At 56.9% G+C, this 14,199-nt stretch overlaps 1 protein-coding gene across 4 annotated transcripts in view; it reads left to right on the forward strand.

Moving 5' to 3' along the window:
• Positions 1-14,199, forward strand: part of TERT (telomerase reverse transcriptase) — a 41,402-nt gene that overhangs the window by 22,305 nt on the left and 4,898 nt on the right. For 2 of the 4 annotated variants that reach the window (XM_053657262.1, XM_053657263.1), the window contains 10 exons: positions 258-416; positions 1,431-1,526; positions 2,109-2,194; positions 2,449-2,562; positions 2,877-2,948; positions 4,693-4,881; positions 6,789-6,915; positions 7,552-7,613; positions 9,840-9,964; positions 10,715-10,852. In XM_053657262.1, the coding sequence (XP_053513237.1) occupies positions 258-416; positions 1,431-1,526; positions 2,109-2,194; positions 2,449-2,562; positions 2,877-2,948; positions 4,693-4,881; positions 6,789-6,915; positions 7,552-7,613; positions 9,840-9,964; positions 10,715-10,852 (1,168 nt within the window). Of the gene's footprint in view, positions 1-257; positions 417-1,430; positions 1,527-2,108; positions 2,195-2,448; positions 2,563-2,876; positions 2,949-4,692; positions 4,882-6,788; positions 6,916-7,551; positions 7,614-9,839; positions 9,965-10,714; positions 10,853-11,402; positions 12,335-14,199 lie in introns of those variants that run through there. The other 2 variants (XM_037137305.2, XM_037137303.2) reach the window with 2 other exon arrangements.

The raw sequence follows: 14,199 nt of genomic DNA on the forward strand, positions 1-14,199 counted from the left end.
ACCCTGCAGTGCTCAGTCTGGGGGAAATGGGGGCATCTCAGCAAGAGCCCCACAGTGGGGCAAGTGTGTATGGCAGGGGGGCAGGCTCTGGGAAGGGTATTCAGGGGCTTCCTGGCTCCACCATATCTTATCACCCCCGGGATTTTCTAAGGACAGCCTGGGGCCTAGATTTGGCAGGACAGAGCAGGTGGGACCCAGGATGCGGGAGGCCAAGGTAGGTGTGTGAGCAGCCTGTGAACACACCTCCATCCACGTAGGTGGACGTGATGGGTGCCTACGACACCCTTCCTCAGAGCAGGCTGGTGGAGGTGATTGCCAACGTGATCAAGCCCCAAGAACACACGTACTGCCTCCGCCAGTACGCCATGGTCCAGAGAACCACACGTGGGCACGTCCGGAAGTCCTTCAAAAGACACGTAAGTCCCTTGGGTGTGTGCCATGAGGAAGTGTATCCGTGACATGGATGTGGCCCCGGCAGTCTGGCCATCCCCCATGGGTGCTGAGTGGTGCTTCCTGTGCTCGCAGTGCTGGGAGGTGCCTCTGTCCTCGTCCTCCTCACACTCTGGTGCATGTCACATTCAGTCCTCTCTCCAAGCCTCTCCTGCCTGTTGTCCCTTCAGAAGGCCCCTGGCTTTGTGCAAGGAGGTGGCACCAGAGCCATGCGTGTGTTTCTTTGGGGTCCCCGTGGCTGCCCCCCGGATCCCATGCCTGTCATGCGCAGTCATCAGGAGCCTGTTGGAGAGTGAGGGCACCATCCCCCCATAACTGCACCATAGGGAAGGCAGAAGGGTGCAGGAGTTCCCCCCAAAATTTTTGGGAAAGGCACACCTGAAAACCCCTGGGCAAGTCAGATGAGTGTAGATTGCAAATCCCGAGTGGACAGCTCAGTGAAATTGTGCATCTGTGGGTGGATGGTGCTGCCACCTGTGCCCAGGCGCAGAGAGTCACCCCCACCCGGAGGCTCCCCCTTTGCCCCAGGTGCCCGCCACTCTGACCTCCATCTTGCCGACTCGCTAACCTGTCTCAAATTCCATGAACAAGACTCATACCCAACACCCTTCCTACCTGGTTTCTATTGCTCCCCAACAAGTCCGAGAAGCAGCTGACGCTGTGAGCGTCACTGTCAGGTGTCATCTGGTGGGTTCGGGGTGGAGTTGCCAGGTCACAGGCATGCTTTGTTTAGTCTCAGACATTGCCAGAGGAATGTTCCTGAGCGGCTGTGCCAGAGTGGCCGTGAAGTGCTGGACCCTGCTGCACGGCCACAGGCCAGGCCTGGGCTCCCGGAGGACAGCATTGGACACCAAAGTGGAACGGCACAGGAGGGCCAGACATGCTCGTGCTCGCACACTTGCAGGTGCCAGCACTTAGGCGTAGCCTGAACTTCCTGAGGGTGGGCACAGCACCCTACACCCAGCTCTCTTTGACACTAGGTGTCCACCTTCACGGACCTCCAGCCTTACATGAAACAGTTTGTGCAACAACTGCAGAAGACAAGCTCGCTGAGGGACACTGTAGTCATCGAGCAGGTCAGCACGGGCAGACGCCCAACACACCGCTGGGGGCAGGGCCATGGGCAAGCCGAAGCCACCCTTGTCAGCCAGCGGAGGCTTGTTCTGCCTTCAGCCCTCTCGCTGAATTCTCTGCTGCTGTCCAGCTTCTTTGTTAAGATTTGCTAGAGGCATCTTCTCCTTCAGTTCTGATCTGGAGGCCAAAAGAAAACATGTCCTTTCCTTTAGGAAGACACGTTGGATTCGACCCATAGATCTACCTGGAGTTGACCCATGGGTGGGAAGCACATTTTTCTTGTGTGTGAGCAGAGGCTGTTGCTGAGTTTGTGGCTTTATGCAGAACCAGTTTTAGGTTGAACCAATCCTTCAAGTATGGCTGTAAGACCTCCAGATGTCTTTTGGCCACCAGAGCCCCACCACGTGCCACAGCAGCAGTGAGTGGCACAAGCCATCTGGGCCAGTGGCCGTGGGTCTGAGCCCAGCCAGAGCCACAGATTACCCATGCTGTCCCCACTCATCTGCCTCCCGCTCCTTCTGCCCCTGCCCATCTCTTGCTCAAGTGTCCGCTCGCTCACACACATCTCCCACTTGCTTTTCCAGAGCTGCTCTCTGAATGAGGCCAGCAGCAGCCTGTTCGACTTCTTCCTGCATCTGGTGCGCAACCACGTCATAAGGATTGGGGGCAAGTGAGTCAGGACTGCCTGCTGCCTCTTGGTGAAGAGGGGTCACGCCCCATTTGGACAGTCTGTGGTGGGGTTTTGTGGGCAGGTGTGGCAGATCGAGATTCACCTCCCTCCCCAAGCAGGGTGGCGTGTGCTCTGTGTTCACTGTGTGGTATGCACATGTGCATGTGGTCTGAGCGTTGTGTGTGCATGTGTGTGTGTGGTCTGCACACACGTCTGAACACGTGCTCCACCCTTCCGCCCATGTCTTCCCCCAGGTTTTACGTCCAGTGTCAGGGGATCCCCCAGGGCTCCATCCTGTCCACCCTGCTGTGCAGCTTATGCTATGGAGACATGGAGAGCAGGGTGTTCCCCGGGCTGCAGCAGGACGGGTAACGGGGTCCCTGTCATTTGTCCCCTTGATCACCTTTGCCCCCTCTTGTGCTCTGGTGCAGACAGGGCTGCCTGTCCATCATGGGAGGTTTCCCCAGAGATAGTGAGCCGGCCTCACATGTGGGCTGTGAGTGGCTCTCAGTGCACCAGGGAGTGAGGCATTTCCAGGGGACCCAGCCGGTGGCTGTGCTGGCCTGACTGTGGGGCCCTGTCCTCCGTTCCCAGCCAGAACTGAGTCCCACGGGTTATTTGTTCTTGTGCATGTGAACTCAGGTCTATCTAACACCCTTTCTCGGGCATCTTTGCCTGTCAGAGTGCTCCTGCGTTTGGTGGACGACTTCTTGCTGGTCACTCCTCACCTGACACAAGCGAAAGCCTTTCTCAGGTAAGGGCCTGCATACATGTGGGCCTCAACAGGTGCTTCTGTGGCCTCATGCAGCCCGCCTTGCTCCCCTAAGAATTCATTTTCATCTGATGCCCCGTGTCCCAGCATCTCTGCTGAGGGCACGTGGCACAGTCATGCTGTTCTGAGAACCTGGGTGTGCAGAGCAGGAGCCTGGAGCTGACCGTGGCACCAGGACACAGGTGTCCCCAGAGGGAGAGAGCAGGAGGGGGTCTGGCATCTGGGCTGGGCTGAGCTCTCGGAGGCTCCTTGGAAGTGACGCACACACTCTGCACCGGACAGTGCAGGGAGTGACAACACCTTCTCTGGGGCTGTGCCAGTGAAGGGGGAGCAGGAGTCAGCCCTGCCTGCCTGTCTGCAGCTTCTAAAATGGAGTCACTCTTCTCTGTGGCAGGCATTGGGAGAGAGAGAGAGCGGAGAGCGGGGGCTTGCTAAATGCACAGGATCACCTGGGGCGTTGGTGTTGAAGTTCATTTTGTTCAAACTTACGTCTCACAGACAGGGTCCTTGCCTTATAGGAGGGATGGCCTGCAGAGTGGTATCCCTTCTTGGACCCCGGGAATCTGGGGCCTGTTTTGCAGTGTGCTTTTCCAAGGGAGGAGAGTGACAAAGCCAAACTCTGAGAAGTGCCTGTGCCCGAGGGCCAGTTTGCTTTGGGTGCAGGGTTGTCTTTGGAGAGCCCTGCTGATGGTGTCCCCGTACCCCATGTCTGCCCCAGGGGATCCTCAGGGGTCAGAGGGCCTGCAGGGCTGCATAAAACCCTGCTGGGCATGTGCTGGCCCCCCCTGCCACACACAGCAGCCTCACACAGGATAATGGGCACATGTAAATTAGTCAAAGTTAAGTCACGTGACAGATCCAGCTCCTGGCCAAATTCAAAGACATCAGTGACCACACGTGGCCAGTGGCTGCCAGAGGGGACAGTGCAGACAGAGTGGGGCCTTCTTCGTGGAGTGTCTGTGGGACACCACTGCACTGAGGGTGTTTGGCAGGGAGGTGGACCAGAGTGTGTCCATTGGGTTCCCATTGGGAGCTGGCTAGCTGGGGACATATAGAGTTATTGCAAGGAGTCAGCCCATGTGATGGCGGGGGCTGGCAAGCTGAGTCTGAAATCCATGGGCTGCACAGGAAGGGCAGGAGCTCAGGCTGCCGTCCACCAGAGGACTCCCCCTTCTCAGAACACCCCGGTTCTGCTCATGGGTCCTGCGACTGATGGGTGTGCCACCTCACTATGGAAGGTAATCTTTACAGCTGGCTGAATGTAGGTGTGTTGGCCTCTTCTACAAACACCCCAGCACACCTGGGAACTTCGGTCTCTGAGTGGGCCCAATTGGCCACTGCAGAGAGGAAGTGTGTCATCCATGGGCCCTGCATGCCCGCCCACCTGGCCTTTCTCAGTTCTCAGCTGGGAACCTAAGCCCATTGCTCACCTATCTTAGCTATGAATAGGGTCATGCGGAGTCCACTTGGCCTTCAGGGTTCAGCCCCATGTTCCCCTCTCCTACTACCGGCCTCTGCCCTTCCTGGGGGCTGCCCTGTTCTCTGATCTTTAACAGTGATCACCCAGAGCTTTGGGAGCACCTGCAGTCCGATGTGGTGCAGCTGCCCTTCAGGGCCAGCTCTTGCTCCCTCTGCCTCTCAGGGTTTTACGTGGCACTGAGCTAGTGCTTCGAGATCCTGAGTGGCATCTCTCCTCCCGGTGGCCGATGTGGCCTCCCTGCTTTAGGACCCTGGTCAAGGGCGTGCCCGAGTATGGCTGCATAGCGAACTTGCGGAAGACAGTAGTGAACTTCCCTGTGGAAGATGACGTCCTAGGCGGTGCAGCCCCCCTGCAGCTGCCGGCCCACTGCCTGTTCCCCTGGTGTGGCTTGCTGCTGGACACACAGACCCTGGAGGTGTTCTGCGACTACTCCAGGTAAGTGCGCCCAGCCAGGTGTACCAGGCTGGTCTAGTCCTGATCCTGCTTCTGTCCCGATCCAACACGTGCCTGTGGTCCCAAAAGGTCAGACTTTACGGTGCCTTCTCCCCCTCAAGAGGGGGCCAGAGTGTGTCCTTGTGTGGGTTGAAGGGACTTGCCAGGTAAGCAGCTGTCTGGAGTGTTTTTCATAAAAGGAAATGGTGTGGCTGGCGCAACCCCAGCATGTAGGGAAGTGGTACAGATCGGAACCCCAAGATTTCAGGTCCTGCTGGACATGGTCTTTTCACAGTGAGGGCACACACTCTTACTGCCTGTCAGTGGCCGGACTGGATATCATGAGTTCATGGCCACCTTTGATTTACCAGGGACACTGGGCTATGGCACGCGGGGCCTGCTCTGTACACAATCCTGTGGGTCCCTGTGTGGTTGGTTAGCTCAGGCCATCATACAAAATACCACAGACAGGACAGCTTCAATCACAGACATTCTCTCCCAGTCCTAGAGGCCGGAAGTCTGAGGTGCAGGTCTAGACAGGGCCAGTTCGCCCTGAGACCTCTCCTCGAGGTGTAGACAGTCTTCCCCGTGTCCTCACGTGGCCGTCCTGCATTCAGGCATCTCTGGTGTCTCTCACTTCTGAGAAGGACACCGGTCACCTTGGATTGGGTCCCACTGTAATGTCCTCATTTAACTAAGTTACCTTCTTAAAAGCGCTGTCCCCCACACAGTCACACAGAGAGAGGGCTTTAACGCGTGAATGTGGGGGACACAGTTCAGCCCTAATACCCTGTCTCCCAAATCTGAGAGCTCGCATGCAGTCCAGCCTGAGGCCCAGCACAGATGTGACCTGACCTGGGCGAACACAGATGCAGGAATCTGCCATTTTATGACTAAAGGGTACAGATTATGAAACTGGCGGAAGCATGTGTTCCCTTTCCTTGGGTTGGGAATTCCAGCTCCTCTGCTGGAGCACTCCAGCACTCACTCCTGCTTCCAAGAGGCTCTTTGGGAATTTGCTTAGAAAGGGAAGAGGCAAATGCAGTTATTTTCTATGCTCGATCCAGAGGGTCGGTCACCTGTCTGCCGTCTCACCGAGCTGGCCCATGTGCCTCCCTTCCTCAGCCCTCTCCCTGCCCTACCCCGGCCCCTCAGCTTTGTCCGATTGATTTCTCCTGATCAGGTGAACTCTGCTTCGACTTCCCAGGCTCCCCACCCTCTGGGCCCAGCTCTGCCAACAACAGCACCAAGGCCCCAGTCCCTCACTCTGGCGGCTGCCCTGCAGTTCACCAAGCACTGGAGCTGGGTGTGGGCATGTTTGCACATTTCTTAGGGTGGGCAGACAAGAACCACTGTTCTGGAAAGCAGTAACTTTTATCAAAGTTCTTAAAGTGTTAAGACCTTTTTCCAATAATTTCAACTCTAGAAGTCTATCCTAAGGAAAAAAATCAGAAACATCATCAAAGATTTTGATCATTTTTAAACACTTGGGTGGCACAACTTGTTGCCACGGCATTGGAACAACCTAAGTAAGTGGCTGCGATATCACACAACACCCAGAAGAAACCTATTCTGCCATTGAAATTGTTTTCAAAGAGTGTTTAGTAAAGGGAAAATAAATTTCAAAATATGGCATCCAGGGTATGGGCATCTGCCACCGCTGTCCACCTTTGCAGAGTTACATGGAGGGGGGTACATGGCAGGAGTGCCCCAGCTGCCAGCAGCAGTGTGCAGGGCCCTGTTCACGCTCTGTCCTGTTTCCCTGGAGTGACCGTGTTTCCATAGAATGACCGAGCTGGGTCGGACCAAGAGGATGCCGGGTGAGCATCCTCTTCTGGGTGAGGGTACAGGCCATGTTTGAGGGTGGAAGGTGGCCACACATATCATGGGACATGCCCTTTGTGTTGCAGTTATGCCCAGACCTCGATCAGAGCAAGTCTCACCTTCAGCCAGGGCTTCAAGGCCGGGAGGAGCATGCGACGGAAGCTCTTTGCAGTGTTGAGGCTGAAATGCCACAGTCTGTTTCTGGATCTGCAGGTGAGCACGTGACCAGCAGACCTCATAGCTCAGAAAGCCTGCTGCTCAGTCAGCCAGTGGGAGTTGGTTTATAGGTCCCACTGTGTACATGTGCAGATGTGCACATAAGCATGCGGATATTGGTGGGTGTGCGTTTGAGCATGCATGTGTATAACTGTACATGTGGGTGCATAGCTGTGCATGCCTGTGGGTTTGTTTTTACATACATGCCTGTGTGTGTACGTGTGGGAGTGTGCATAGATGTATGTGAGTGTGCATGTGTGCCCATGCACATCCAGGACCCCTTCCCCTACCCTTCTCAGGCTTATCTTCCTCCACCCTGGGGCTCCTCTTCGCAGGGTATGGGGGTCCAAGGCCTTGGTGGCCTCAAGCTTCAGAACCTCAGGGCCACAAGGTGTCATCACAGCCACCCTGAGCACTGGCCTTCTCATCCCTTCCTGCCTGTTTTCCTTAGGTGGCCCCAGCAGAGTCCTGACTCCACCCCAGGCAGCAAGGGGCCACCAGTGAGGATGTGGTAGGATGTCAATGGAGAGAGAAGGGTCCTCTTTTTTACTCCACTCATGCTGGTGATCACGCAAAAGATAGAAATGTACATTTCAGTTGTATTTCCAACATTTCCTTTCCTTGCGGCTCCAGGTGAACAGCCTCCAGACGGTTTGCACAAACGTTTACAAGATATTCTTGCTGCAGGCCTACAGGTGGGCTCGTTGGCTGCGCCGGCACAGAGAGCGGGGCGACAGGGCCACGCACGGCCTGGGCCCTGCTTTCCCGTGGGCTGAGAGCAGCGCCCTCTCCCTGGTTCCCCAGGCCTTCACGTCAAAGCCTTTGGTTTATGGGAAAGCAGTTTCAGCAGTGGAGGCTGCCTCTTCATGCAGTTCTGCTTTGTCGGAGGTCCTGTGCCCAGTCACCAGGTGGTGCTAGGAGGCCAGCATGGCCCGAGGCGTCCCTGCGTCCTGCTGCAGGGACGGGGTTGTAGGAGATGAGCCACAGTGGGAGGAAGGCAGATGCCCTCCTGGGGAGGATCCCAGAGAGCAGAGGGTCCAGGCAGGTACAGGTGACCATCCGTGGCCACCAACCCTCCAGTGTCCCCCAGAAAGGGGCTCTGGTACCTGACTCCCAAACAGTTCAACCACTACTTGTGCTCCACTCATTAGTCCATGCTGAGGCCCTGCCACGCTTCCAGAACATTCCCTGTCCCCAGGGGTTCCACGGTAACCTGCTGAGAACTGGGGCAGAACTAAGAACTGGTTGTGCCTTAGTGTTTTCTGGGAAAATGTTAATGGTCACGCTGTCAAGCTGTGCTCACCCCTCAGGAAGATGGACACCAGCCTGGCTACTCGCCTGTCTGGCCTCAGGACACACGCTGGTCTTTGCTCAGTGGTTTCCAGGGAGACCTGCTGCCAGGCAGCTCAGGAAGCAGCTACTGCCCCTCTGGCACAGGGAAAGCCTTCTGCCCACAGTCGGGGCCAGTGGCTGTAAGCATGGGGTGGATGAGGGCGCACAGCCATCCCCCGGGTGCTGGGGAGCTGGGCATCTGTTTCGAGCCTCCGAGTTTGTGGTACCCAGTGCTGTGCCCATGCTGTGAGACACAGTTAGCTGGTAGGAACTGAATGGGGCTGTCGGAGGAAATGCCTGTTAAATGTCACCAAGAAACTCCGTCAGCCCCAGAGGGCCCGCACCCTGTGCTTTGGCCGTGAGGGCCAGAGGGCCCTGTGTACACTTCTGGGAAGTATGGGGCCCACGTGCTCCACCCAGAGACCCCAGTGCTCAGATCAACACCTGCTGCTTTTCGTATTGTTTCTTCCTTCACCTGCATCTTCTCCCCGTGCACACGTGCTGTCATGTGCAAGCTGCCGTGACACCTTTGCAAATGTGCTCAGTGTAAACAGGAATGTGCCCACAGGCCATTCTCAGCTACCAGCAAGGTAGCTGTGATACCTGCTCATTTCTCAGGTCCCTAAGGGGTAAGGAGCAGTCAGCTGATGCTTCCAAGTGAGTGGGAGACCAGCCCCTGACCAGCCCCAGGTCCCTGGAGGCCTCATCATTTCGCCTGCAAAGGCCCTGCTATGGGCTTCAGCCCAACCTCACCCTCCTGCCCCCAGCAATATACCCCCTTGCTCTGTGGGGCTCTGGCCCCATACACCTTCCTGTCAAGGAACATTTTTGGAACCCGGGTGTATGGCAGGCACCCTTGGGCAGCTCCACGCTATTCGCTTGGTCAGTCAGTGTGACGGGGTGCAGAGCTGCTGGCTCCTCCACCGTGGTCATGAATGGCAGCTGCTTCCCAGTAAAGCAGGTTAGGCACATAGAAGGTCAGAGAGCCCCATGCCCTTCCCAGCAGGAGGGGACATGCAAAGCTGAACCGTAGTGGTCACAGCAGCTGAGACAGGCAAGGCCAGGGCAGTCTGCCTGGCCCACAGACCAGGACGCTCACCAGGCACCGTCTGACTGGGGCCTGCTGGGCTCAGCTCTTCATGAACAATCGGGGACTCCAGGCTAGAGTTGTTGGAAGGTGCAGTGTCCACAAGTGGAGGCCTCCCCCACTCTGCGCTAAGCACCATTTCTCCCTTGGTAGAGGGTCCTCCCAGCATGTGGTACACACCCTTCCACGCCAGTAGTGGCCCCAACCCTGTTTCCAGGTCTGTCTCCCCACTCCCATAAGCAAGAAAGATGCCTCCATCTGCCTACTGGCTGGATGGACACATGCACATTTCTTCCAGAAGGGGCTTGGGTCATTGGCAAGATCAGGGGCACAGGGCACCTGGCCATGGGCTTGTCATGTGGTCACGTGCACAGGGGGGTACTTGTGCACATGTACACGTACAGGCTGAGCACACATGCACACCTGTGCCTGTAGACCCACATGCCCCCCATGCACACGTTCAGCCAGGGACTGCCCTCTGATAAGCCCGATCTGCCCTCAGGTTTCACGCCTGTGTGCTCCAGCTCCCGTTCAATCAGCATGTTCGGAAGAACCCCTCGTTTTTCCTCCGAATCATCTCTGACACTGCGTCCCGCTGCTATACCCTTCTGAAAGCCAAGAACACAGGTGCGTGCAGGTGACCCAGGGCTGGGGTGGCCTGTGGTGCTGGCAGACATTGGATTCTCAGCGCACGGAGTGCCCGGGACTAGAGCAGCTCTGGTGCCAATGTGCCCAGAGGCGCTAGTGTACCCAAGACAGGAGACAGGGAGTTGGGCTCTTGCCATTTCTCCCCACGGTCTAACGTGCCGACCACATGCTTACCTCATCTCACCCACCCCTTGCCATGTGGTCAGACATCCTTCATGATTGGAACATGATGGAACATTGGGGACTGGCCGAGGGGCCTTGTCCCAGGCAGGGCCTCCTCTCCGTGGGGCTCAGGGATGCTCGTACGAATCCAGGCTGGTAGTCAGGAATAGGGGAGACTAAGCCCAAGCCCCCTGCCTGTCTCGGAGGGAGGGAAGTCAGGAACAGCCATGCAAGCCCCTCATCCTGCCTCCACCCCCTACAACCTCGGCATGCACAGTCACAGTCAGGTTGAGTCAGGCCATGCTTTGTGGTCCTGAGGGCAACAACCTTTACTTACTGTTAGTTCTCTTTTGGGGAAACTTCTTTGGAGAAGTTGAAAGCATTTCAGCTGTCAGAATTCTGTGGTTCTTGGGTTGGGATGGCCCCTGAAATGAAGTCATCTGTTGGTGCCCTGCCCCTTGAGTCCCTGCTCTGGAATGCAGCCTGATGGGGACCCCAGGTGTCGACTGGAGCCCAAGTGCTGGGATGGGCCCGGTGGAAGCCTCAGCCTCTTGTGTTGTCCCCCAGGGCTGTCCCTGGGGACCAAGGGTGCTGCTGGCCCATTTCCTTCTGAAGCCACTAGGTGGCTGTGCCTGCACGCCTTCCTGCTGAAGCTGTCTCATCACAGTGCCACCTACAAGTGTCTTCTGGGAACGCTCCGGGCTGGTAAGCTTGGGCGAGTGAGTCCAGCCCCAAGGCACCCCTCGTGCATGCGCAGGAACTGTCCTTGTCCTTGAGTGAACGAATGTCAGTCCCTCCATATCTGAGTCACAGGAGTGGTGGGGACAGCAGTCCCCAGGTGATGGGGTGCAAATGACTGGAGGGTCATGGCTCCCTTACCTGGGCTCCTGGCCTGCCCACTCAGACTCTCTACCTCTTCATTCCTCACCTCCAAGGCTGATACTTTCTTCAGGAACTGTGCCTCCCTCTCCCTCCCTCCTCCAACCCCCTCTGGTCTGTGTGCCCTTCTCCCACCCCTGGCCTGCATCCTGGCTGCACACACCACCCCCTCACTGTGCTCTGACATGCTTACTGGCCCCGTCTGTTCCTCAGCCCCGAGGGTGTGTGCCCCATGCCTGGAACCTGGCCAGCACATGGTAGGTGCTCAGCACACAGCCATCCCTTCCTGGCCCCTCAGTGGGCCCACAAAGCTACCAACATGAAGCATGTTCTCAGGTTTTTTCTGGGAGGAAGTCTGATCTTGGTCATCTTGCAGCCCAAGCGCAGCTGTGCCGGCAGCTCCCGAGGGCGACGCTGGCCACACTGCAAGCCGCAGCTGATCCGGCCCTGACCACAGACTTCGAGGCCATCTTGGACTGATAGCCAGTCCTTCTCACAGCTCAGGGTGGGTGCCAGGCCCTGGAGCCCCATCCCAGCTGGATGTACCCAAAGGGTCTGTCCTCTGTGCCCTGAGACCCCAAGACATGCTGCTTACTGGGCTGCTTCCTGGAGAGGTCTGCCCCCAGGTCCTCAGGGAAGCAGAGCCCGCCCTGCCTCCAAACACCTGCACGCCCCTGCTGCCGCTTCCTAGTGACAGGTTCATCCTTCAGTTACCTGCTGTCAGGAGGAGGCAGATAGAGGAACAGGCTGGGTCATTGGCATCCAGAAGTGTCAGGGACCTTTGTCACCCTTCCCGCTGTGGGGTCACCCTGGTCTGGGGTGCTGGCCCACAAGTAGTGGGTGTGTGTGGACTCCTCCCTGTTGATCTGCATAGTCCTAAATCCAGCTGTCCACACCCAGTGGAGCAGCACCCACCCTGATACCTCAGCTGCATCCAAAGTTCGTGCCTTGCTCAGCTTGCCCAAGAGCAAAGGGCCCGGTCAGCTGTTTGAGGTTTATCCCCACCAGTCACACCCACACTTTTGACCTGCCTGCCCCACACTCTGCCCAGGCCTCCAGGAATCGAGTGTCCAGCACCATTCACCCAGCTGTCGCACCTGCTTCCAGAGTCTCCTTTTCCCCACCCAGCACACCATCCTCATGACCCCTCCTGCACCGCCTCCTGCTCCTACCCCATCACCCCAGTGACAGGGTAAGAGCTGCAGAGAGAAGAGCCTTTGTTTATTATTTTCTTAGTTTTTAAATATTTATCTTAGGTTTGTATTAAAATGCACACTACACAAGTACTGTTACCCATAATTTTAAAAACATGAGTGTTGATGTGTATAGGTTTTTGGTTTTGTGGGGGCTGGAGGGAGTTTCCAGGGGTGGGGTTGGGGGTGTGGTGGGAAGGAGGGAGGAGGTGGGTGGTTGGGAAGGGGCGCTCCCACCGGGCAGGTGCAGCAGGACGGTGGTGGGAAAGCCTTAGCCCAGCCCTACCCGTGTCTACAGCTGACTGCACCAGCTCAGCTCAGGTGACCTGGAGCCCATGAGGCAGCGGATCGCAACCTGAGTTCTGGGTTCCCTGGGGCTTGAGGCACACATTCATGGGGTGCTGTGGCCCCAAGTTTCCAGTTCAGCAGGTCTGGTGTAGGGCTTGGGAGTTAAGCAAGTTCCTAATGCTGCTGGCTGGCGGGGTGGGGGCCCCGCCACAGAACCATTGCTGTGGGGACCTGGAGGTTTGGGGGCCGGACTTGGGCCTCTCCTGTACAATAACCTGGGGGGCGGATAGCAGCTCTCAATCCACAGTCAATGTCAGGAGTTTGGAGGGGTGTGGAGGGTGAGGTTATGGAGGACATAGGTGAGTCCACCCAGAAGTGGCTAGGAGTCGTGGAGGGGCTTATATGACAGTATGCAGGCTGGGGCCTAGCTGATGGAGAGGAGGGGTTATTCTCTCAGAAGCTTCACCAGAGCCCCCATCCCACCCCTGGTCAAGGCCCTGCTCAGATTCCCACCTTCTGGGTCCACCCCAGCCACCAGTGTCTGTGGGAGCCCCAGCAAAAGAAAGGCTTGTCCATGGAGCTGCAGGTGTCATCAAGCAGAGAGCCGGAGTTGTGTCCTCACCTCTGTGAGAATGACCCCTCCAGTGGGGACCCACAGCATACTCCTCTGGTCCACCCTGGGGGGCATACTGCGCACTGGTGGGCCCTGCAGGGCACTGGACAAAGGTCAAACAGCCAGAGCTGGAAGGATTGATTGCACAAAGTGTAACGGGGCAGCTCAAAGGAAGTGTCATCGGAAGCAGTCGTCTTCATGGTGGGGCGGTTGTTGGTGCTCTGCCCTGTCCCCTGGGGTGGAGTGGTAAGCAATTTAGAAGCTTCCTTCCAGATGTTCCTGATGGGGCCACAAATTGTGACAGGTGCTATTGAGTGTACCTTGGCGGGGGTTGAGTGCACACGCTTTCAGAGTTTATGGGCCTTGCCTTGTTTACTGTTGCTGTGGAGAGTGCTCGAGTGACGGCTCTCTGTCTTATGGCAGGCCCAAGTCCAAGTGTGTCATAAATGTGCAGGAGAGATGAGCCCCACCCTGAGTGTCTCCCTGTGGCGCCCTCGCTCTTGTAAGTGGGGGAGAACTGACCTGCCACCCAGGGCAGGTAGGACAGGACATGACCAGGAACCCCCTGCAGGCGCTCGAGCTGACCTGAAATGACCCGCCCTGACCTGCATGGGCTCATGGCGCCCTGTGCATTTCTGGCATTTCCGTAGCAGACTGGGCCCAGGAGGTCAGTCATTGCTCCCTTATCTGTCTTCTAGAAGCTCCAGAATCCTGTTCTCTAGGAAATGCATTGGGGGGCACTTTTACTCAGGGCCAGGTGCATCTTTACTAAAGTGTTAAACCCTGAGGAACACGTGTACTTTGGTCAGGCTTCGCTCACTAAGAATTTCTGATTCATCTCTTCCAAACCACTGTGCAGTCTGCCAAGAGCTCAGGGCGAAATATGAAAATGATTTTTAAAAATTTAAGTGAACAAAAAAAAACGTAGACATTTGGTGTTCCCTGGGTCTGAACGGCAGAAGCAGGAGCCCGCTTGCCCCTGCATCCCACTACCCTGTGGAGCGAGTGCAGTCGAAGTGCGAAAAGAGCGGCTGGGAAGCCGAGTGACAGCAGAGGGTGCCTCCGGGCGCCTTGGGGTG

Source organism: Artibeus jamaicensis, unplaced genomic scaffold, assembly GCF_021234435.1.
Source record: "Artibeus jamaicensis isolate MK-2021 breed Jamaican fruit bat unplaced genomic scaffold, CSHL_Jam_final scaffold_369, whole genome shotgun sequence".
NCBI classification, from domain to species: Eukaryota; Metazoa; Chordata; class Mammalia; order Chiroptera; family Phyllostomidae; genus Artibeus; species Artibeus jamaicensis.